Source organism: Muscardinus avellanarius (genome assembly GCF_963383645.1).
Source record: "Muscardinus avellanarius genome assembly, chromosome: 7".
NCBI lineage: Eukaryota > Metazoa > Chordata > Mammalia > Rodentia > Gliridae > Muscardinus > Muscardinus avellanarius.
The window spans coordinates 111,599,887-111,625,679 of record NC_137793.1 but is presented as its reverse complement, the minus strand read 5'-3'; the positions used below and the strand labels follow the sequence as shown (position 1 = coordinate 111,625,679).

General features: G+C 40.5%; 1 protein-coding gene across 2 annotated transcripts in view; it reads left to right on the top strand.

The window, feature by feature from the left end:
- Nucleotides 1-25,793, top strand: part of RABGAP1L (RAB GTPase activating protein 1 like) — a gene marked incomplete at both ends in the record, with an annotated part of 518,644 nt that overhangs the window by 283,907 nt on the left and 208,944 nt on the right. For both annotated transcript variants that reach the window (XM_080699626.1, XM_080699625.1), the window contains one exon: nucleotides 15,496-15,570. In XM_080699626.1, the coding sequence (XP_080555752.1) occupies nucleotides 15,496-15,570 (75 nt within the window). The remainder of the gene's footprint in view (nucleotides 1-15,495; nucleotides 15,571-25,793) is intronic.

The following is a 25,793-nucleotide window of genomic DNA, read 5'->3' as shown; positions in this document are numbered from 1 at the left end:
GGTGACCCATTCTTGCATGCCCACACAGCAGCCTCTCTTTCTAGCTAGAGTACATCTTTTAATTTCCCTTTCATTCTTTCTGGGCATCTGCGCCTTTGCCTGAAGTGTACTCATCTGCAGGTGTTCTGGCACTGTATTTCCCCTTCCTGGGCCAAAGAGAGGTCTACCATGCTATATTTCTTATACCCGCCTCCTGAAGTTTTAGATAAATACTTAGGCCTAATCTTGCTGTCAGACTGAAAACATTCCTTAATGATTTCAAAATAATCCAAGAGCAGTATGATTAGCTTATGTTTGGATTGGCAAAGAAAGTCTCATTTCTGTATGGGAGTTTATTGTCAAGGTTAGTGTCCCTATCCGTGGATAATAGTCACTCACAAAGCAAAAGAGGTCAAGTGTCTTCTATATTTATTTTATGAAGGTGAACTCACACAATAAACAAATGTTAGCACCAGCAAGAGGAAGCCTAACCAACTGTCTGAGTTTTCATTTCTGAGTTTTAGCCTGTGGTCAGTATGATAAGCAATATATTACATAAAAAATTAAAAGCCCTTCACCCCTAAACCCAGAAGACATGAAATGAAAAGAATTTGGCTGCCCTTGATCTGACTACTATTTCTCCTTGAGGATATGGAGTCCCGTTTTCCATCTTTATTGAAATCCAAGGCCAGTGCATAATGTGGCTCCTTCTGTTTTCTGTGGGCACAAACATACACATACCTAAGAGGAATAATTCTGCATCAAGAGTCTAAGTGACGAAATCAAGGTATTAAAGGTATAGGCTGTGTATTCAGGCCAATTTGGGTACAAATCTTGGCTCTACCGAGGACTAGCTCTGCGACCTTGCCCGAGTTAGTAATCCTCTGCAAGCCTCACTTTCTCACCCGCGGGATTTTGTAAGGATGGAAGGAGAGCATGGCAAAGCAGCTAGCACAGTGGCTGGCATATTATAAATGTGCCAGGCTCTCTACTGCCCGTGCGTTTGCACATTCCCTTCCTCTGCGGCACGTCCAAAGGATGTCTGTGTTCTTCTGTAAGAACCCAAGGCCAAGACTGCAGCAGTTCCATCAAACCCTAATCTTCAAGATGAAGTCGACAGTGCCTGTCTGCAGTGGTTTCCCTGCCTTTCCTCCCCGCACCAGGACCTGGCCTCCCTCTGCCTCTTCCCCCCGAGAGCGCTTCTCTCACCGTGGACTTGTGTAATGCTCTCATCCCCAAGGATCCACGGTAACGAGTATGGCTGAGACTTCCATCTTGGTAGCTGCCTTGCTGAGCAGGACTCGGTGCACACACACGAGTAGCTCAATAAATACCGTCTCGATGATGGAAGGGCTCACATACTTTTGGAAACTTGGCCAGAAAATTAATCTGTAATTCAGAGCAGAAAGAAGGACAGGGTCCAGCCACAGATTTCCCCCCATACTGTGATTATGAAATTTTAAAATATATAGAGAGAAAAGTTGAAAGAATTATACAGTGAGCATACTTAAACCTGCCACCAATATTTTTCAGTTAACATTTGATTAATCATATATCTGTCATCCACCTACCTCTCTTTTCAATTAATTAATTGGTATTAATATTTTAAGCCATTTCAAAGTAATTTTTGAATATTAGTCTACTTATGCCTAAATACTGCAACATATATATTACTAAAACTAGAGCTTAGTATTTGTTAACAGCTCTTTTTGTAGGTAGGTAAAACTTACCTTCATTGAAATACAGATATGAAGAATGTCATTTTGCTCTCTTGACAAATTGTCTCTGTTTAATCCAAGACAAAGAAGTTCCCATCTGTATTTCCAGCCAATCCCAGAACCTTTCCCCAGAAGCCATCTGTCTTGATTTTTGTTTTACTATATATTAGTTTGACTAGTTATAGAATGTGTGACTGGGATCATGGAGTATAGACACTTCCCTTCCTCTTGCTGTCTCTTATCCGACATTTCTCCTCTTATTTTCTATCTGCTGTAGTCACCCCAATATCTTCTCTGGTTCTTCACACCAGTGAGACTCCAGTTTATATCTAGGTTCTAGCCACACAGGAGCCTGGCCTCAGGCAGAAGCCATGAGGTCTTCCCCTTCCTCCCAGCACACTCTCCCTCCGGTGTCTACATGCTTCTGTTCAGTTCTTCCCTGCTCTCTGCTAATTGTTTTCTAAATCAGGCCTGATAGTTTTAATCTGTAATCAGGGGAAGGATGATCTACTGGGAACTACTTCTCCAGTAACAGAAGTGAAGCCCAAATGATTTTTTTTGGTTTGTTTTTGTTTATTATTTATTGAACATAAATGGCATACATTTATTTATTTATTTATTTATTTATTTATTTATTTATTTATTTATTTGTGGTACTGGGGTTCCTGGAAGCCCTTCTACCTCCAGGCTACCCTCCCAGACCTATTTTTACATTTTTATTTGGAAACAGGGTCTCCTAAGCCAGCACGCGCGGCTGGCTTCGAACCTGCACGATCCTCCTGTCTCTGCCTCCCAAGCATGGGGATTACAAGCATGCGCCACCATGCCCGGCCTAAATGATATACATTTAAACTCTACTTGGTGCCCCCTCCCCCCCGCCCCCGTTTCCCCTCCCCCCTCCCACCAATGGTTGTCCAGGTTAACCATGCCATATTCATAATTTTACACTTATTCGGATGCAGACCCTCGTTAATCAAGTTCAGCCTTCCTCCTCTCCTATCTTTCCATTCAAGCTTTGCTGATATTTCCCCTCCATTATCTGGAGTCTCACTGGTATCCTCTATGTTCCCTAGTTTGGGCATATTAGAGGGAACATATGTACCTTCTCCTTCTGTGCTTGGCTGATCTCACTTAACATAATGCTCTCCAGGACTTTCCATCTTCTTGCAAATGATATGATTTTGTTCTTCTTTATGGCTGAGTAGAATTCCATTGTGTGTATTTCCCAGAGTTTTGCAATCCATTCATCTGTGGATGGAGACCTGGGTTGGTTCCATATTTTGGCTATTACGAATTGTGCTGCTATGAACATAGGTATGCATATATTTCTATAGTTCTCTGGATTCAACACTTTTGGAAAAATGCCCAGGAGTGGTAGAGCTGGATCGTATGGTGGATCTATTCCGAGCTTTCTTAGGAATCTCTACACAGATCTCCATAGTGGCTGAACTAGTTTGTACTCCTACCAACAGTGTAAAAGAGTTCCTCTTTCCCCACATCCTCACCAGCATTTCCTTCTATGAGGCCAGTATCACATTAATCCCTAAACCAAATAAAGATACCTCAAGAAAGGAAAACAAAATATTCTTAATGAACATAGATGCAAAAATTCTAAACAAAATACTAGCTATACACATTCAAAACTATATCAAGAGAATAATACATCATGACCAAGTTGGTTTCATCCCAGGAAAACAAGGCTTGTTTGCCGGGCGTGGTGGCGCACGCTTGTAATCCCCGCGCTTGAGAGGCAGAGACAGGAGGATTGCGCAGGTTCGAAGCCAGCCGCACGCGCTGGCTTAGGAGACCCTGTTTCCAAATAAAAATGTAAAAATAGGTCTGGGAGTGTAGCCCGGAGGTAGAAGGGCTTCCAGGAACCCCAGCACCACCAAAAAAACCCCAAAAAACCAAGGCTGGTTCAACATACGCAAATCAATACATGTTATTCACTACATAAATATAACCAAGAACAAAAACCACATCATCATAGCAATAGATGCTGAAAAAGCATTCGACAAAATCCAACACCCATTTATGTTAAAAACACTGCAGAAAATTGGGATAGGAGGAAAGTACTTCAACATCATTAAGGCAATATACTGTAAACCCAAAGCCAACGTTATATTGAATGGGGAAAAACTGCAAGAATTTCCTCTAAAGTCGGGAACAAGACAAGGTTGCCCACTATCACCACTCCTTTTCAATATAGTCCTTGAGACTCTTGCTGCAGCAGTAAGACAAGAGAAGGAAATCAAAGGAATCCACATAGGAAGAGAGGAATTAAAAGTATCCTTATTCACAGATGACATGATCCTTTATCTGGAAGACCCAAAGAACTCAACCAAAAGACTTCTGTTCGGCAAAGTCACAGGATACAAAATCAACTTAAAGAAATCAGTGGTTTTTCTTTACGCCAACAATGAATCCACAATGAAAGAAACAAAGAAAACAATTTCATTAACTATAACCTCAAAACCAATAAAATACCTAGGAATAAACCTAACCCAAGATGTAAAAGACCTCTACAACAAAAACTAAAAAACATTAAAGAAAGAAATTGAAGAAGACCTTGGAAGATGGAAAGATCTCCAGTGCTCATGGATAGGCAGAATAAATATCATCAAAATGGCCATTCTGCCAAAAGTGATCTATAGATTCAATGCAATTCCCATTAAAATACCAGCAACATTCTTCAGAGACCTAGAAAAATCAATCATGAACTTTATGTGGAGAAAGAAAAGACCCAGAATAGCCAAAGCAATTCTCAGCAATAAGAAACATGCAGGAGGCATCACAATCCCAGACTTCAAACTATACTATAGAGCAATAGTAGTAAAAACAGCATGGCACTGGCACAATAACAGATATACTGACCAGTGGATTAGAATAGAAGATACAGAAACAAACCCACACATCTTTAGTCAATTAATCTTTGACAAAGGGGCCAAACTCATACTCTGGAGAAATGACAGCCTTTTCAACAAATGGTGCTGGGAAAACTGGCTAACCATTTGTAAAAAGATGAATCTAAACCCCTATATCTCACCATGCACAGGAATCAACTCGAGATGGATCAAAGATTTAGAAATTAGACCAGAGACTGTGAAGTTAGTAGAGGAAAGCATAGGTTCAACACTACAACATATTGGCACAGGCAGTAACTTTCTCAACAAAACCTCCAAAGCTCAGGAAATTAAAGCAAGAATAAACAAGTGGGATAACATCAAACTAAAAAGTTTCTTCTCATCAAAGGAAACTATCAATAACCTAAAGAGGAAGCCTACAGAATGGGAAAAGATCTTTACCAGCCACCATTCTGATAGGGGGCTAATATCCAGAATATACAAAGAGCTCAAAAGACTCTACACTAGCAAAACAAACAACCCAATCAAGAAATGGGCAACTGAACTGAATAGAAACTTCACAAAAGAAGAGATACAAAGGGCTAATAGATACATGAAAAGATGTTCTTCATCACTGGCCATCAGGGAGATGCAAATCAAAACTACACTGAGATTCCATCTAACCCCAGTCAGAGTGGCAAGCATAAAGAAGCCCAAATGATTTTGAAGAGTCAGGCTCAGCAGGCAACCAGAGGAATGGTTGGAGGGCAGGGCAGGGAGAGAGAAGGTGTAGAGAGGCGAGTTTGGACCACAGGGAGAGGGTTCTGTCAACCCAGTGAGTCAGAGCTCAGACAAAAGGAAATGGTGCTCTGAAGAGCTCCAAGGGAAAGAACTTGCTGTAATGCTGTACTTTTAAATTTTGCATTAAAGCCTGTTATAATAAAGTCAAAATATCAACTTAGTTGGTGTTCTCTGAAAAGTCGTTTTGATGCTAACCCAATCCATAAACATAAAACAAGTAGAAAGTAAGATTTATGCATTATCGACTTGAATCTTTATCCTCAAATTTCTAGCTAGAAAATAAGCCACAAAATCGCTGAACTTATTCTTTATTACTTTCTCTGTCTGATCTATGATGGGCCTTCATTTCTCATTGGACTTTTCTTGTAATAGAAATTAAAATATAATTTTGATTTACAGTTTCGTAATTCTTAGTGATGTAGAACAAACATTTTCTTTTATATATTTGTTGGGTATTTGTCTTTCTTTTCTTTTCTTTTCTTTTCTTTTCTTTTCTTTTCTTTTCTTTTTTTTTTTGACAGGGTGGATACTGGGAGTAGATCCAGGGGCATTCTACCCCTGAACTATGCCTTCAGCCTTTTTTCATTTTCTTAAAATTTTCTTACTTTCATTTTTCATACTTTTTAACTTTTTGTGGTGCTGGGGATTGAACCCAGCAGTATTCCACCTGTGAGCTACACCCCTAATCCTATTTTACTTTTTATTGTAAAAACAAGGACTTCCTAAGTTTATGAGGCTGGCCTTGAATCTGTGATCCTTCTGTCTTAGCCTCTCAAGTACTAGAATTAGAGATGTGTGGCACCACCCCTGTCTTGTATTTCTTCTTTTTAAAGTGTCTATTCAGTTCAATATTCCTTTTTAAAAAAAATTTTTTAGTGTTAAGGCTTTTACATTATTTATATATTCTAAATTTGGTCCCCTATCAGAGAAGTAGCTGGTGAAGATTTTCTCCCATTCTGTCGGCTCTCTCTTCAGATCTTGATTCTTTCCTTTGCTGCTCAGAAGCTTTTCAATTTGATGCTATCCCATTATCAATTTTTGTTTTATTTCCTGAGCTTTGGGGTCCTACTGAGGACATCTGTACAGTGCCTGTATGTTAGCTAGTCTTATGTTTTCTTCTAGTAATTGCAAAGTTTCTGGTCTATTTCTAGGTCTTTGATACATCTTGAGTTGATTTTGTGCAGGGTGAGAGATTGGGTTCTGATTTCATTCTTGTATATGGGTATCCAGTTTTCTAGTAGCATTTGTTAAAAAGACTGTTTTTCACCCACAAATGTTTATTGACTCCTTTTTCAAAAATAAACTGGCTATAAGTGTGATTTGTCTTTGTATCTTCTCCAGTTGGTCTGTGTCTTTTGTGTGCCAATACCATGCTGTTTTCGTTACTTAGCTCTCTAGTATAGTTTGAAGTCAGATACTGTAATGCTTCCAGCACGGCTCTTATTGCTCAGAGTTGCTCTGGCTATTCTGGGTCTTTTGTTTTTCCATATCAATTTTAGAACTGTTTTTTCTAGCTCTGTGAAGAATTATATTGGTATTTTTATAGGAATTGCTTTGAATCTATACATTGTTTGGGCAAAATATCAATTTTTATAATATTTATTCTGCCTGTTGCAGAACATGAGAGGTATTTTCATCTTCTAAGGCTTTCCTCCATTTCTTTCTTTAGTGTTCTATAATTTTCAATGTAGAAGTCTTTCTCTTCTACTTGTAACAGTAATTATCAAGAACACAGACAAGAGCCGGACATGGTGGAACACACTTATAATTTCAGTACTTGGGAGGCTGAGACAGGAGGATCACAGGTTTGAGGACAGCCTCAGCAAGTAGTGAGACTCTCATCAACCTATCAAGATTCTGTTTCAAAATAGAAATTTAAAAAATAGGGCTGGGGGTAGAGCTCAGAGGTAGAATGCCCTTGGGTTCGATCCATTTCTGCAGGAGGAGGGGGAGGGGAGAGGGAGGGGGAGGAGGAGGAAATTCTAGTGAGTGTATGGGAAGATAGAGCCACCACTCCTCAGTATCATTCACAAGAATGAAAGTCGGAGCCCTACAGTGAGATATGCGTATCCATGTTTATGGCAGCACAATTCACAGTAGTCAAATTGCAAAACCAGCCTTGGTGTCTGTAAACACATGAAAGAATACAAAAACGTGATATATATGTACAGTGGAAATTTACTCAACAACAAAATTATGTTATTTACAGGAAAGTTGACAGAAATAGAGGAAATTATGCTGAGAGCATTCAATCAGTAAATCAAGGGTTGTATTTTTTTCTCTCATATATGGAAGCTAGAGAAAAACAGGGAAAAGGGGACTTTACATAAATGAGGGGAACAAGTAGAAGAGTGGAAAGGGATTGGGGGAGGAGGTCTTGGGGAGGGAGGGCGGCCATGGGGAGGGAGGGAGGCCAGGGAGAGGGAAGGAGGCCATGTGGAGGGAGGGCAGCCATGGGGAGGGAGGGAGGCCAGGGAGAGGAAGGGAGGCCATGGGGAGGGAGGGAGGCCAGGGGGAGGGAGGGAGGCCATGGGGAGGGAGGGAGGCCAGGGAGAGGGAGGGCGGCCATGGGGAGGGAGGGCGGCCATGGGGAGGGAGGGAGGGAGGCCATGGGGAGGGAGGGTGGCCATGGGGAGGGAGGGAGGCCAGGGAGAGGGAGGGCGGCCATGGGGAGGGAGGGAGGCCAGGGAGAGGGAGGGTGGCCATGGGGAGGGAGGGAGGCCATGGGGAGGGAGGGTGCCCATGGGGAGGGAGGGAGGCCATGGGGAGGGAGGGAGGGAGGCCATGGGGAGGGAGGGAGGCCAGGGAGAGGGAGGGAGGGAGGCCATGGGGAGGGAGGGTGCCCATGGGGAGGGAGGCCATGGGGAGGGAGGGAGGCCAGGGAGAGGGAGGGAGGCGATGAGGAGGGCGGGAGGCCGTTGGGTGGGAGGGCGGGAGGTCACGGGGAGGAGGTCTGAGGATGGGCACAGCGCAAACGATGCTGTGCGGCCGCATTGGGGCATCACTACCCATCTCACTAATGCGTGTAGGGAATGGTAGATACGGGGCAGATCCAGAAGGAATCACATCAAGGGCTGTGTGCGTGTGTGTTTATATCGCTTTGAACCGCACTGGGAGGTGTATTTACAATGTACCCGTAAAATTATAAAAAAGAAATGAACATATACTTAGCGCAGTTCTCAATAAATGTGTTTGTGATCAAACATTTGTCAAACTGATGTAGGCTTGATGACGCATAACTGACTTCTGAGGACCCACAATTTTAAGGAATCCCAAAGTAGGCATCTTTCATGTGGAAGGAGAAGCATCAAGAATATATCACTTGTGTCAAGTGCTTTCTCACCAACAAGTCTCAGAGTTCCTACTTCTTGAAAAAAGACCTTATTACCAGTAATTCTCCAAATAGATTTAGGATTAAAACTTTTCCCCTCTTTTCTCTTCTTTCTCTTTGTATTCTCTCTGTATCTTTCCAATCCCCAACATGCTCGTGCACATGTGCATGCATGCACACACAGACACACACACTCATGAGCTCTGAGTAAAAGTACAAATGACACCATCAGAAATATAACTGTATATGAAAAAAAATAAGCTAGAAATATAACTGTACAAGACTGAGCGTGGTGGTGCATGCTCGTAATCCCAGCATTCAGGAGGTGGAGACCAGAGGGTTGTGGTTTGCGGACGTCAGCTACTTAGGGAGGCCCTTCACAACTCAGTGAGACCCTGTTTCAAAAAATAAGAAGACTAAAAATGAGGGCTGGGGATGTAGCTCAGAGGTATAATGCCCCTAAGTTTCATCCCAGTACCTAAAAAAAAAAAGAAGAAATATAACTGTATAAATCAAAGAAAATTAAATAAGCAAGAGATGCGAATTGATCTTTCAATTTTGAAAATTAGATAGGGCTATGGAAATTGACGATAATGAAGAAAAGCTCTTTTCAAATTCATTAGATAATGATTCCAATGATCTAATTTTTCTTTCATTAGAGTGTGACATTATCATCATTAGCAGAAAAAGGTTAAAAGAGAACAATAGCACCACCATGTGAATATGTTTTGATTGAGTGGTTGCCATTTCACTTTCTAAAAGACCTGAGTTTAAAAAATTAAGATTCATGTAAAATGGATAAATACACAGTGTCCAAGAAAAGTGTGTGTTATAAAGTACCAGTGATGGCTTTCTTTGAGGTTAGTGATGCATTTGGTTTTTAGCTCCTGGCATTAAAGCAAAGAGAAAATGCTGAATTATACAATACTTATAGCCTTATTAACATATAACTAAAACTAAGGTCATATATTTTTAAGGCATACATTGTATAGGATCCTGGTATGATTGGATAGCTCTAATCTTAACCATCCAAATTAGGAACCTTTTGAGGTTGATGGTGATGGTGATGTTATTAATAATTTTGCTGAGGCAGCAGGGATATATGGTTACCCTAGGCATGAAAATTTGGGGGTTAATTGGTAGATAGTGACTTCAGTGTGTTTTTACAAAAGGTGCATAAATGTTGCCAAATATATAATTCTTATATAGAGCTAAGTTCTAGATTTAAGTTTGTTGAAGTCTGAAGGGTTGAATAATTGAATATGTTATGTCAGATATTAACTTACTAAAGACACTTCTGTAGAATAAAGGAATAAAGTACTTTGTTTTCTCATTATTCACTTCATAGAATTTAAAGACCATCAAAGTATTTGTCATAAACATATTCAAGAGTGTGTTTTTCTAAAAAAAAAAAAAAAAAAAGATCTCATGGTGAATTCCAGATGGAAATTGTACCTCAACAGACAATATTTATAAAAGCAAAAGGCACTAAGTCAGTTGTTTTAATATCAGAGTTTTAATACTTAAAAGGCTGTTTTACTACCACCTAGTTGTTAGATCTTGTATTTTTTAGATTCTAGAAATGTGCTGATGCTTGGCAAAATGTGATGGTATTTACAAGCCCCTATAACACTCATATTTCTATCCGGTTAGGAAACTATTATACTTTTGTGTAATGAGAGAAGTTTTGGGAAAAAAAAAGACACCTATTTTTGGTGTGTGTGTGTGTGTGTGTGTGTGTGTGTGTGTGTGTGTTAGTTACCTGGGATGGAACCCAGGAGCATTCTACCTCTGAGCTACACACCCAGCCCTATTTTTTATTCTTTATTTTGAAACAGGGTCTCACTGAGTTACAAAGGGCCTAAGTAGCTGAAGCTGCCCACCAACCATGCCTCCTGTCTCAGCCTCCCAAATGCTGGGATTACAAGCATGCGCCACCACTCCTGGCTTTTGTTATTCTTTTGTGAAAATATAAGATCCATATTTGTGCTCTTGTCCATATATAAGGCCAACCCTCTCTAGCATAATCATGAGCAAGAAAGGTACCTACAAGCAAAATCTATTTTAAGAAAAAGAGAGTTATATCAAGTTATATCAAGTAATATTTACACTAATACTACCTTGGGATACCAAATTTTTGTATTGTAAGGCTCAGAAGAAATGACTTCAGTCTAAGAAACAACTTAGTACTAGTTAGGAACCTTTTTCATAAAATAATTGTCTTATGGAAACTTTGATTTTAGTTGAGAAGACAGATGCTTCTGGACAGTTGCATATTGTTGCGATGTAGCGTGTTCCCCTGTTTCATTCAGCATTCTGAGTTCTGGGGCCCCAAATACCTGAGGCCTACAACTCAGAGGAGGGAAGATTTATTTGCTCACCATTTTGGAAGTTTCAGTCCATGTTAGGCTGGGTCACACTGAGGAGCTCAGGGCACGGTGTGGGAAACGGAAGGGACACAAATGGGAAAGGGAGCGATCACCTCACCCTATTTTCATAAGATATGATCCTGTTTTCAGAAGACCCTAAACACTTCACAAGATGACACTTAGATCTGGTAAATTCAACAAAGTAACAGAATACAAAACCAAGATACAAAAAGTTTTTTTTTAATTCATTAGCAATGAACTGGCTGAGAAAGAAATCAGGAAAATAGTTCTATTCACAATAGATTAAATAAAATAAAATGAAATACCTAGGAATAAACTTACCCAAAGAGGTAAAAGACCTCTACAATGAGAATTCCAGAACACTAAAGAAAAAATAGAAGGCACTAAAACATAGAAAGACCTCCATGTTCATGGATTGATAAAACTAATATTATTTAAGTGACCATATTACCCAAAGTAATCTACAGGTTCAATTCAGTCACCACCAAAATAATAGCAATACCTCACAGAACTAGAAAAAAAAAACCTAAAATTGATATCAAAACTTCAAAAGACCCTGAATAGCCAAAGCAATCCTGAGCAATATTGGAGGTAACAAAATGCTCAATTTCAAAATATACTACACAGCCATAGTACCCAAAACAGCCTTGTCCTGGCATAAAGAGAGACATGTAGACCAAAGGAATTGAATAGAGGACATAGAAACAAACCCACACAGCTACAGTGATCTGATTCTTGACAAAGGTGACAAAATATATGTTGGGAAAAAGACAGCCTCTTCAGAAACTGTGCTGGGAAAACTGGATATCAATATGTGAAAGAAAGAAAAAAAATCGATGTGCTCCCTAATATGGGGAAGCTAGTGAGAAAGTGGGTCATGGGAGGAAGTCTAGATGGAGGAGAAACCATGGATGAGCAAACAAGGCGACCTGACTGAGGGAGACGGGGGTGGGGAAGGGGGGAACTCCATGATGTACACGTGCACATCACAGACACATCGCAGTCAGTCACTGAACCAAACATGAGAAGGAGGGAGGCGAGGGAATGGAGCAGGAAGTGGGGAGAGCTCCATGAGTGATGTGCGCATGTGTGCCTCCACCATCTTGTACTCCATAAGATGTATGACTGCAGGGCACATACACAAAAAACACCCTATCCCTATGTTTCACCCTGCACAAAATCAATTTGAACCAATCAGAGATATAAGATCAGAAGCCACAGCTGCTAGAAGAAAACAGAGTGGTACTTCAAAACACAACATAATGACTTCCTGAACAAGATTCCTAGAGCTCAAGAAAGAATGGCAAGATTTGGCCAGTGGAACAGCATCAAATTTAATAGCTTCTGCGCAGCAAAGGAAGGAACAGAGTGAAGAGATCCTACGCAATCTTTGCCAGCTGCACTTCTGACAGAGGATTAATATCCAGAATACGTACAGAATTTTAAACAAAGCTAACACAAAAATTCCCACAAATAATGCAGCCAATAATTAGACAAATGAACTGAATAGACACTTCTTAAAAGAAGAAATTCAGCCGGGCGTGGTGGTGCACGCTTGAAATCCCAGCATCTGGGAAGCTGAGACAGGAGGATTGAGGTTTGCGGACAGCCTCAGCTACTTAGTGAGGCCCTTTGTAAGTCAGTGAGACCCTGTTTCAAAATAAAGAATAAAAAAATAGGGCTGGGAGTGTAGTCTGGAGGTAGAATGCCTTGGGTTCCAACCCGAGTACTACAAAAAAAAAAAAAGAAAGAAAGAAAGAAAGAAAGAAAGAAAGAAAGAAAGAAAGAAAGAAAGAAAGAAAGAAGGAAAGAAAGAGGAAAAAAAGAAAAGAAAGAAATTCAAATGGCCAGTAATTATATGAAAAAGTGTCCAACACCTTTAGCCATCAGAAAAATACAAATCAAAACTACATTGAGATTCCATCTCACACAGTTGAAATGGCAATCATTAAGGACTCAAATAACAAATGCTGGCAAAGGATGGAGGGAGAGGAACCCTTGACACTCTGAGGATGTCAATTAGTGCAGCTCCTATGGAAATCAGTATGAGGTTGCTTAAGAGCTAAAAAGCGCCATATGATCCAGCGAGTACACTCCTCGGTATACATCTGAAAGAATTTAAGTGAGCACACCACAGAGATGCACCCACACCCATGTTTATGCAGCACAGTTCCTAACAGCCGAGTCACAGAACCAGCCTAGATGCTGGTTGAAGGCAACATGATAGAACAAAGAAAACGTGGTTTATATACACACAAAATAGTATTCAGTCGTAAAGAATTTAAGTCATGTCATTTGCAGGAAAATGGATGAAACTTGAGATCTGTGTGCATATTTTGTTAAGCAAAATAAGTCAGACTTAGAAAGACAAGTATCACATGTTTCCTTTCAGATGTGGAATCTAGAAAAAAAGACACGGAAGTAGAAGAGTGGAGACTGTTGATGAAGAGGGAGGGATGGGGCGGGGTTCTGGAGGGGAAAGGTAAGACACTGTAGGATTGAGCTGATCAGAATATGTCATATGCTTAAAGGATTATGACATAATGGAAGCCTCTAGTCTGTGTAGTATACCATGGTCAAAAAGCACAAGAAAAATGGCCCTTTAAATATTAGGGAAATCTTACTCAATTTACTGTTTACTTTATTATCATAAATGCTGAAATCTTTCTCCTAGGAGTAAAATGTCAATTAAGACTATCCCTGCAAAGTTCATTAGGATACTTAACTCAGTTTTGCAAATATTAGAAGCTCTTCCTCTGTTGAGATTTTAAACAGCTTTTCTCACCACACAATACCCAAACAAACAGACAAAAGTTCTTCCTAGGTCGGTGCAGCTGATCAAATATGTCAAACTTTGGAGTTTCGCTTTCTGAGGGAAAAGATTTCTGGCTCGATGACATAAAGGGATTGTGTAAGAAGCATATCTTCAAGTGAAGAGATTAACCCATTCGCGGTGGGGTTTATGTTTCGGTGTTTGGGTCTAACATCGCCTCAGCTAGTGTTAGCTTGGGTCATTATGTAGTTTGAGTCTTTGGACTCTTCCCATGTTTTGGGATCTATAATAATCCTGTTTTCTTTTATGTAGTTTCATAAAATAGAATTTTTCTCTTTCCTAAAAAAAAGGACCTAAGGAGACCTGTGTTCGCCCATCCTCTTCATCCTCAGTGCAGAGGCTGCCACACTGGTCCCATTCATGGACCCCGGCCTTTGCAGGACAACCCTGAGCTGTTCTCTGAGGCTGTGCTTTGGAGGTGGACTTGCTCAGGTCTTCACAGACCCTCTGGTGAAATGCACTGAGTTGAGGAAGAGCCGCGACTGTGCCTCTTTGTTGTACCAGAATGTTGAGGGATGGTGGCAGTTGGCAATGATTGATGCTATAATCATCAGGGGTGTGTGTGTGTGTGTGTGTGTGTGTGTGTATGTGTGTGTGTGTGTTGTGTGTTGGTGGTGGTGATCATGGTGGTAATGGTTGTGGTGGTGGTGGTGGTGGTGTGTGTGTGTGTGTGTGTGTGTGTGTGTGTGTGTGTGTGTTATACTGGGGAATTGAACCCAAGGATAGTCATCCTCTGAGTTACAGCCTCAACCCTTGTCACTTTTTGGTCTGAAACAGGGTCTCTCTAGGTTGCTAAGAATTTCACTCAGTTGAGGCTGGTCTTGAACCTGCAATTCTCCTGTTTTAGCCTCCCAAGTACTGGGATTACAGGTGTGAACCACCATGCCTAGCTATCAGCAGTGTTTTTAAAAGCTATCAACAAATTAGAAGGGGCCAAGTACAGTGGCACAGGCCTATAATCCCAGTACTTGGGAGGCTGAGAGAGGAAGAGAGCTGGTTTGAGACCAGCCTCAGCAACTTAACAAGACCCTCAGCAACTTCGTGAGACCCTAGAATAAAAACATAAAAGGGTTAAATACTCCTGCCTTGCCTGGCAGTATAGACAAGAGGACTACTTTTTCTCTTTGGCCTTGTGGAAAATGGCAGAGTTCTAGAGGGTAACTGTTCTTGTCTCTTAGGACATCAGATCTGCAGGGCCCTTTCAGAAGCCTCCAAACTCCCACTTGGAGCATGTTAGAATTCTCTTGTTAGATTCTCTTACTATCTGTCTTCTCTTCCCCTTCCCCAGCCCCTTTGCCCAGGCCATGCCTTCCATGGTGTCATAGACCAGATTGCAAACCATAATGGGTTTTAAAAAATTAATCCTGTCCCCTGAGCATCTTTTCACTTTCCAGTTCTAAAGATGAACCTGGGATAATGGGCCATATAGGGCTGTTGGGGAGGCGCAGGCTCTTTGGGATATCCCACTGCGCTAATGGCACACACTTCAATCGTGGGGATAGCCCAGGGACAGGAACAAGCAGCCGCCTGGTGTGAACTAATACTCAAGCTGAGATCCGTGGACACTGACGGTATTTCCTTTGCTTTGTCTGTTCTCCAGGCCTACTCCGTGTACGATGAAGACATCGGGTACTGTCAAGGACAGTCCTTCCTCGCTGCTGTACTGCTGCTGCATGTGAGTAATGTTCCAAGTGGTGAACGACACAGTGCGACTGACTTTCCTTTATTTCTGCTTGGTTTGTTCTTCCTCCTGATTCCCTATTTACTGATGAAGATTACAGATGGCATATCTTTTTAAAAATGTACTTTGGGTGACAAAGTAAGAGATCTGATGTCAAGAACAAGGCAGGTTTTCAATAGAATCAATATTGCTGACTGGGAGCAAATAAATTGCTGATTTGGAGTTACTTTTAACTAGAACTGTCTAGAATAAAAACATCATTGTAACTGCACACGTCAGGATTCGGACCACTCTCAACTGCTCTTCTATGCCGAGGAAGTCTTTTCTGGTTTTGTTTTTTGTGATTTATTTTTATATACTCTCTTTTGTGTCAGTAACCTTCATTTAACAGAACATTTATTGAGTACCAATTGCCAGGTACTGGGCTAGAAAGTGGGATTACAAAGATGAATCATTTATTATGTGTGTTCTCAACCACCTTACAGGATGGGGCAAAGATAATAGAGGTACAAACTTATTATTTTTATTCTCTTTTCTATGTCTGTATTGATTTTTCTGGTGACAAAAATAATCTATGTTCAGTAGACAACTTACAGTGTTGTAAGTCAAAGCAAAAAGCACAGGGGAAGAGAGTAGCGAAGAGAATTAGTCAACCTAATTCTGTTGGAACTTTCTGGAAAAACTTTCTGGTCAGGGCAGCTGTTTGCCAAGATATACATAATGGAGGTTGGGGAGAGAAGAGGAAAAAGAGAGAGAGAGCAAAGAATTCTGGACAAAAGTTGGAACAACAGCAAATATATGAAACCAAGGGGTGTTAATAGACAATGAGAACAACATGAAATTAGATCTCGTATTGTAATTACGTGAAGACAGTGGTATAGCCTAAAACAATAAAATGGACAGGGGCCAAATTATGGAAACCACGTGATCATCTCACAAAACGTGGGCCATGTTCTAAATCTAGCGAGGAGCCATTTATCTATTTGAAGCAAGGGATTAGCATAGTCAGACGTTCACTTTAGATAAATTCTTGTACGTGTATGGGGGTAGAACTGAAGTGACCAATAGTAGCAGACAGATAAGTTAGAAAATATCAATCTATTTTTTTATATTTGGTGGTTATTTACTTATTTACTTATTGATTTATTTTCAGTACTAGGGATGGAACCCAAGAGCAGTCTACCTCCAAGATATACCACTCAGCCCTTGTTAAATTTTTTTGGTTTGTTTTTGAAAAAAGGCCTTTCTAGGTTGCCGGGGGGGGGGGGGGTCTCACTAAATTCCTGAAGCTGTCCTTGAACTTGCGGTCCTCCTGTCTCAGCCTCCCAAGTACTGGGATTACAGGCATCAACCACCGTGTCCGGCTGGCGATCATTTTATTTTATTTTTTTATTTTTTATTTTTTATTTCGTATTTATTTATTTATTTTTATTGGTGCAATGTATTCATACATCATAATGGTATAAAGAAAATACTTTTGTAGACGTACATGCACACATCTCCCAGTTAGCCCCTACCCGTTCCCCGTCCCGTTCCCTCCCCATCCCTCCTTCCCATGCTTGGCTTAGTGGTTGACATCTAATTTTATAGCAATTTATCCAATATTAACAATGATAATCTCACAAAACAGTTTCATTTGTCTGATACCAAGCTTTTGATGACTAAAAGATAACAGTTCAATATTTCTTTTTGCTTTCTTTCTTACCAGAGAATAGTTTTTTCTTTTCTTTTTTTTTTAGATGAAGCTATCATACATTTATTTATTTATTTTTCAAAAAAAATTTATCCTGATATGGAATATGAACTCTAGATACCCAAAACAATCTCAAAGAAGAACAAAGCTAGAAGATGTATATTTTCTGATTTCAAACCATATAAAGCTACAATAATTGAAACAGTGTAGTACTGTTCTAAAGGCAGATATATAAACCATTGGAGTTAAATAAAAGCTTAGAGATAAATTCTTCCATATATTGTCAAGTTATTTTTGACAAGGTTTCCACGAACATTTGGTGAAGGAAATAATAGTCTTTTAACTAAATATTGTTGAAAAATAATAATTACATGAAAAAGAATAAAATTGGACCCTTACCTAACACATATACAAATATTAACTCAAAATAGATAAAAGACCTAAATATAAATCTTAATACTATAAACTTTTAGAAGAAGATCTGGGTCATAAAACCTCACAACATTGAAATTGGCAGTGATTTCTTGGATATGATTTCAATGGCACAGGCAACAGAAGAGTAAACAAACTCCCTAAAAAATAAAAAAATATTATATATCCAAAGACAATGTAAACAGAGTTAAAAGTTACTGATAGAATGGGATAAAATATTTCCAAATGCTATATCTGAAGGTATATTAATATTCCAACTGGAAATCCTAAAAATTAGCAACAATAAAAGCAAACAATACAATTTAGAGATAGGTAAAAGACTAACATAAATAATGAATCTCCACAGATAACCAATCTTAGTTGTCTGTTGGATGGAAAATCTTGTTTCTCTGGTTCTGGTGAGTGTTACCTATTTCTTCTTTGTAGTTAATCTCTTTGAGTATTTTCTCTAGTGCTGGTTTTGAAGACATAAATTCCTTCAGTTTCTGTTTGTCATAGAAGCTTCTTATTTCTCCATCTAATTTGATAGAAAGTTTTGCTGGGTAGGAAATTTTTGGCTGGAAGTTGTTTTCTTTCAGAGTTTGGAATATGTTACTCCAAGCCCTTCTGGCTCTCATAACTTGGTTTGGGAAGTCTGGAGTGATTCTAATTGGTTTGCCTCTGAATGTCACTTGGCCCTTTGTTTTTGTTGCCTTTAAGATTCTCTGCTTGGCTTCCACAGTGGTCATTTTGACAATTATGTGGCGTGGGGATCCTCTTCTCTGATCCTCTCTAATGGGGGTTCTATAAGTTTCCTGGACCTGTGTATCAACCTCTTGCTCTATGTTTGGAAATTTTTTTGCTATTACTTCTTGAAAAGATTGTCAATCCCTTTGGTTTCACCTTCTTTTCTCTCCTCTATTCCAATTATTCTTAGGTTAGCTCTTTTAAAATGGACCCATATTTCTTCAATGTCAGATTCCTGCTGTCGGATTTTTTTTTTCTAAATTAGAAACTATGCGTTCATTTTTTGAAAGATCATCTTCTAGGAGTGAGATTCTATTCTCCATGTGGTCTAATCAGTTGTTTGTACTTTGAATTGAGGCCTTTACTTCATTAATTGCGTCCTTTATCTCTCTTTGGCTCTCTCTGAATTCTTTTCGAAACACCTCTATTATTTCTACAGTTATTTTCCTGATTTGATCTTCTAGAAATCTCTGAATTTCTGTTTTATCAGGTTCTGATGTTGTGGGGTTGTGGGCATTCATTGCTCCATTGTTATTCCTTTTTCCCATGATTTCAGAAGTTTGTGCCTTCTCTGGGTTCTTCCCTGGGTCACTACGACTTCACTTAAGGTGCTGTGGATCTCGATTCTGTGGTATCTAAGTCCTCACTACTCCTTTACTGGGTTGCATCGCAGAGTATCAGACCCAGGGAGTCAATCGAGGCTGCTTTAGACCATGAGGGGTGCCAGGTTGGGCGTTCTCCTATGGTGTAATATCTCTGTCACCACCACTCCCCCACTGGGTCAAGTCCCTGGGAGTACAGTACTGGGATTTCTCCTCTAGGGGCCGCAATTTGACTCACTTTTGAGTGCGTAGATGGAGCTGTAGTGGACTTGGTGAATTCGCTGCTGCTGCCGCTGGTAGCAATATGGCACCACTGACACGCCCTTGGCCGTGAGGCTGGCGTATTTCTTTTCTGTTTTTGAACTCCACTCTGAGTCCCTGCAGGGTGCGCTGAGCCCAGCCCCTGGGAGCTTTAGCTGCTCTCTGCGCCAAGAAATCTGCCAAATCCCGCCCGGCTGTTCCGCATCAGCTCACCTCGGCTTGCTGTCCGCCGCTCCTCTCTGGAGCTTGGTGGGCTGTTGAGTGAGTTGGTCTGGTGCCGTCCGGTGAACTCGCCGCTGCTGCCAGCAGTAAGGCACTGCTGCTGCGTTCTCGGGCGTGAGGCCGGCGTATCTCCTCTCTGGTTTCTGAGCTCCGTTATGAGTTCCCTTCCTCTCTGGAGCCTGGTGCTGCAAGGCAAAATGGCGCCCGCCGCTTCACTCCGTGGCTCCGGCTGCAGCACTGCGGTCTGGTTTCTGGTGTCTCATTTTTCCAGCCCTCTTTTTCTCTGTCCCTTAAAATTACATTTTTTGTTTCTCTGCTGATGGTGTTTTCTGGCTATGAAAGGTGCTGATTTTGTGGTAATAGAGATTGGTTGTTAGCAGGGCTCGTAAACTCCGTTTTGCTCCGTCGCCATCTTCCCGGAAGTCCTCGAAAATATCAATCTAAATGAAAGATATTGAGACTCAGAGAAAAAGAAGCAGAATTAAGAAACATTCACTGTATTGTTTAATTTTATTTTTATTTTATTTTGGTCCTGAGGATTGAACCAGTGACATTCTGCCTCTGAGCTATACCCCTCAGCCCTATTTTCTTGTTTTCAAACAGAATCTTGCTTAGTTGCTGAGGATAGCCTTGAACCTGTAATTTTCTTGTCTTGGCCTCCCGAGTACTGGAATTACAGGCATGTGCCACCATGCCCAGCCTGTTTTATCTTTTGGTTAGATATTAAAATATTACCACATTTCACTTTCTGGAAAGAAGGAAGGAAGGAGGGAGAAAGGGAAAGAAAAACAGGGAAGAAGGGAGGAAGGAAGGGAAGAAGGAAGGATTGAGGACCCATGATTGGTAGAGTTCATGGATGGATTGATAAAGGATATATTAAAGATGGCATGTCTTGTGTTCCTGACTGTGCAGGTGCAGTCTTTTTAGCTGAGATAAAAAACAACAACAACAACACATCCTCTGGGACTGAATTGAAGAAGTTTAGCAGATAATGATGACTTTTGTTTTGAATTCTTTGAGGTCAGGATATTTCTGGGCCATCTTAGTAGAGCTGCCAGCAACCACTTGGATATTGGAGACTGAAGCTGGGGGAAAATTAAAGCTGAAATCTTGCAAGGAGATCAGATCATCTAGGAATAACTAGACTGAGAAGAGCAGAAGAAAGCCCAGGGACACAACATTTACGTGGCTGATGGGGAGCTGAAATCCTTGAAGAAGTACAGGATTTTGGTCGGCAGGAAGCTGTGCGTAGTATCAAGTGCAGCAAAGAGGCCTAGGGAATTTTAAACTCCAGCATTTCCTTTGGGTTCAGCATTCTGAAAACGAAGAGCATTTATAGGACATTGGTTGTTCTCACTCTGATAACCTGCGTCTCATAATAGTGATGTAGGATGGTTCCATGGTAATTATTCTCAGCCGGGTACGGTGGTGCAGGCCTGTAATTCCAGTACTTGAGAAGCTGAGACAGGAAGATCATAGGTTCAAAGCCAGCCGCAGCAGCTTAGCAAAGCTCTCAGCAATTTAGTGAGACCCTGTTTCAAAATAAAAAATAATAAAATAGGGATGGGATATACCTTAGAGGTAGAATGCCCCTAGGTTTAATCCCCAGTGAGAGATAGACAGACAGACACACACACACACACACACACACGCATGCACACACGCGCACACATACACACACAATTTAATATATTGTGATTATTCTCTTTGTCTCTAGTTGAGGTTGGTCTCTCCCTCTGTGGCATTCTCTTCTGTTTATGATCTTCTCTGTCTTCTGTTTCCTATGCCGCCTCATCATATCTTCTTAGGGCGCCCTGTGATGACTAAGCACTTGGCAGACACAGTTTCTCAGGGCACTTCTTCCATTAGGAAACGCACCTAGTATCTAGAATCATCTGGTCCCTCGCTCAGGAGACGACCCCGTGTGCAGTGACATGAGTGTGTGCATCAAGTGTCGAGCCATCTTTCTTCTAACGGGATCCTTCACAACCACTCTGATGAGGGCCTGATGTTCAGAACATGGACTGTACAGCTTTGTTTTGAACAAAATTATCTTTGGACATATCATAGATTAACAGTCTTGGCCTGCATTTCCTTTTAACACATTACATATAATATGCTGGTAAAGTTCAATGAGAAAAACCAGGTGTGGTGGTACATACCTGTAATCCCATTACTTAGGAGGCTGAGACAGGAGGGTGGCAGGTTCAAGGTCAGCTTCAGCAATTTAGCGAGACGCTGTTTCAAAATTTAAAAAAATAAGAGGGGCTGGGTGTATAGCTCAGAGATAGAATGCCCTTGTATTCAGTCCTCAGTAACAACAAAAAGTTCAGTGAGTATAATGGTTCTGAGAAATCTCTTCTGATTTCTGAAAGGTGTAGAGTAATTGGAAATTTGTAATTATTTGGAAACACACCCCCTAAAGAGAGAGAGTCAAGTAATTAGAAAGCTCAAATACTAAGAAATTTTTTCCGCATTATCTACTCGACTATTATAAGACCTACATGAAGTTATGACCATGACTTATAAAAGTAACTTAAAATACAGAAATGCATTCTGAATTCTTAAGGAAAGATTGGCTGATGTTCAGCATAGTATTACTGAAAATATTATATTCTTCTTTGTGGTACTGCAGATGGAATTTAGGGGCATTCTACCTCTGAGCTACACCCTAGTTCTATTATTTTTTTTAATTTTTTAAAATTTTGAAACAGAGTCTCATTAAGTTGCGGAGGACCTCACAAAGTTGCTGAGGCTGGCTGCAAACCTGCAATCCTCCTGTCTTAGTTTCCCAAGTACTAGGATTACAAGCATGCACCACCATGCCCAACTGAAAAGTATTCTAATTTTTCATTATATGTGATAATTCTGTTAATTAGCATATTCCATCAATTGACCAGCCCAGCCATCAACCGATTTGAATAACAGAAGTTGACAGAAAGATTTTTCCCATATTTTCCCTATATTATTTAAACAGGTAGACGAATACAGGCTAGCTTAAACAATTCATCAAACATGCTAGCTGGGGTTTTTAGGGAGATTCGCTATTAAGATTTTTCACTGGTGAATTTCTCATCCGTTTCAAAGGCAATCACTTCTTCCCGCTGCCAGACGTCCTTGGCACCTGCAGGTTAATCACTGTCATGTCTGTCTTTGGGGACACCGGCCTTTCCTCACCCACAGGCGTCTCCATCACACATGTACTGCCTAAGCAAATGAACGCCCGAAGGGAGAGCACTGCCACAGACAACATTTTCTCTCTTAACTTTTTTATGTCTGAATAGTTTTAAAGGAAATTATTAACTTCCTCATAGTGCTTTGACAATAACTTTGCAACATGTAGCAGCTCAAGCCCTGAAAGAATTACATGTTTATCATAGGAGATTCTAGTATATTCACTTGGGAAATTAGGAGAAATCTATGATTTATCATTGGAGAACAGTGTTCAGCAGATTGCTGGCAACCGTTATAGTTTGAACTGCCTCTGGAGTATATGCAGTGGTACCTACCACCATCATTTGAACGCTAGTCTTTGCAGAATGGGAGTATAGCGAATAATTATATCTCATCTATTCTTAAAATCATAATTTTAATCCAACATATTTTTCCGTATCACTGTCAAATAGTTTTATTTATTTATTTAGTTATTTTTGGGTGGTGGTAATAGGGGTAGAACCTAGAGGCTTGCTACCTCCGGGCTATATTCCCAGACCTATTTTCTATTTTATTTGGAAGTTGCTGCGAGCCTCACTTGAGTAGCGTGAGGTTGGCTTCCTACCTGTGCGATCCTCAGGTCTCAGCCTCCCAAGCACGGGGATAACAAGCGTGCGTCACCACACTGGCTTGTCAAGTAGTTTTAAACTTTTTTATTGAATGTATGCTTAAGAATGCTTATTGAATGTAGGCCTTAAGAAAATTACGCTCTTATTGATTGATTGATTTTGTGTTGGATTTTGAACCCAGGAGGATTCTACCCCAAGCTATAATGCCAGCCCTGTATTATTTGTTATTTTGAAATAGGGTTTCACTAAGTGCCAGCGGGCCTCTCTACGTTGCTGAGGCTGGTCTTCATCCTGCGCTCCTCCTGTCTCAGCTTCCCAAGGGCTGGGATTATAGGCATGTGCCACCACAGCCAGCCATTGCGCTCATCTTTAAGCTGAGATTACCATGTATATGCTATTATTAACATGTACTGCATCTCTGTGACCACAGAAGATTATATTTGAATAATCAAGAATATTTTAAAATATTGAATTTTTTAAGCCATAACTAGATACAACTCCTTTGGAAAGCAATTTGGCTTTATCTATTAAAGATCTACATACACAGCAAATCCACTCTTAAATACACTTTAATACCTTGGTAAAATACCTAAATACCCTAAAACACATGGACTCCAGGTCTCCTAGGATCAATGTATCATTCATTCATTCATTCATTCATTCATTCATTCATTGTTACTGGTGATTGAACCCAGGGACATTCTAACTCTAAGCCCTACCCCCAGACCATTTTATTTTGTTTTAATCTATTTTATTTATTAAAAATATATATTTTTTGATGGTACCGGGGATGGAACCCAGGAGCCTTCTACCTCCAGGCTACACTCTCAGACCTATTTTATATTTTTTATTTGGAAACAGGATCTCTTAAGCCAGCAGAGGCTGGCTTCGAACCTGTGCGATCCTCATGTCTCAGCCTCCCAAGTGCGGGGATTACAAGCGTGCGCCACCATGGCTGGCTTATTTATTTTTAATTTTGAAACAGGGTCTTGCTAAGTTGCTGACACTGGCCCTGAACTTGTTATTTTTCTGTCTCCGCCACCCAAGTATTAGGATTATAGGTGTGCACCACCACACCTGGTAGACCAACATATGATAGTTAAAATATCAAGACTCAAGTGTCCATTATTAGAGTTTCAATATTAGAATTATAATGAGACATTAGAACAGATACATCATGGTGTATACGCAGAGTAGAATGCTAAGTTGCAATGAGGTGAACATTTAATACTTTCCAGGTTAATATAAATGAATCATCTAAACATAAAGTGTAGTAAAAAGGAACGTAAACGATTATATTATTGTCCTGACTTAGAACAAGCACCATCCCCGATCGATGACTAAATCCAGAAGGTCAGGGGTTTTGTGATTGACGCAGTCCAGGCCTGGAATCTGTCTCAGTGCTCACCGAGAGCTGGAATAGTCCCGCCTAATCTGCGGGACGGGTTTCCTACAGGGGAAGGGCTGTCGAGGCCATATGATTGGGAGATGGGGTGGCAGACACATTACGTGGCCTTGGTGATGAGCTTCCTACGAGCTCTGCGCATCTTTTAATAAGCCCTTCCGTGTTTCCCAACCACTTTTCCTTACATTCCTGAGAAAGAAGCATCCATTCCCTCATCTGGAGTTAAGTCTTGGATCAAGTGCTTTAAGCCGTCAGCCAACGTCTTCCCGAGTCCTGTAACTTATACTCAAGACTCTGCCTAAAAAAAAAAACAAAAAAAACTCCTCTTAATCTGCCTCTTAGTTACTAACTCGCGCTTCTCTGCCCTTTCAAAGCCGAACTCCTTCAAGGATATTAAAAGATGCACTTGTGAATTTGAATTGTGGTTCAATACCTTTGAAGTTCTAAGACATTGGTAAGATTCTTAAACTCCACTACAATTTCTTCATTTACAGAGTGGAACTAATATCATCCCTGTAGGGTAATTATGAGCGTTGAGCACCTTGTTTTATAAGTGGAAACAGCCGTATGCATTTTGTTCTCGGCAAAAAAAAAGAGCACAACCATGATAGTAAATCCAGGCTCTGCTTATTCTGTAGTTACTGGCAAATCACTTGACTAAACTTCACCAACCTTACACTTAAAATGTTAAAATGGCCAGGCATGGCAGCACACACCTGTAATTCCAGCTACTCCACAAGCTGAGGCAGGAGGATTGCAAGGTCAAGGCAACCTGGGCAATTTAGCAAGACCCTGGCTCAGAATTTATAAAGGAGTCTGAGGATGTCACTCAGTGACAGAGTGCGCTGGGTTTAAGCCGCACTGCCACAAAAAGATAAATTAAACATAACGCCTAGTTTGCCAAATTTCTGTGGGAATCAAATGGAATCATGATTATATGTTGGTTGTAAAATTAATAATTGTCTGCCTAGCCAATTTTCTTTTCTTTTTTTCTTTTTTTTTTTTTTGTGGGTCTGGGGGTGGAACCCAGGGGCATTTGACCTCCGAGCTACACTCCCTGCCCTATTTTTTTTTTATTATTCTTTATTTTGAAA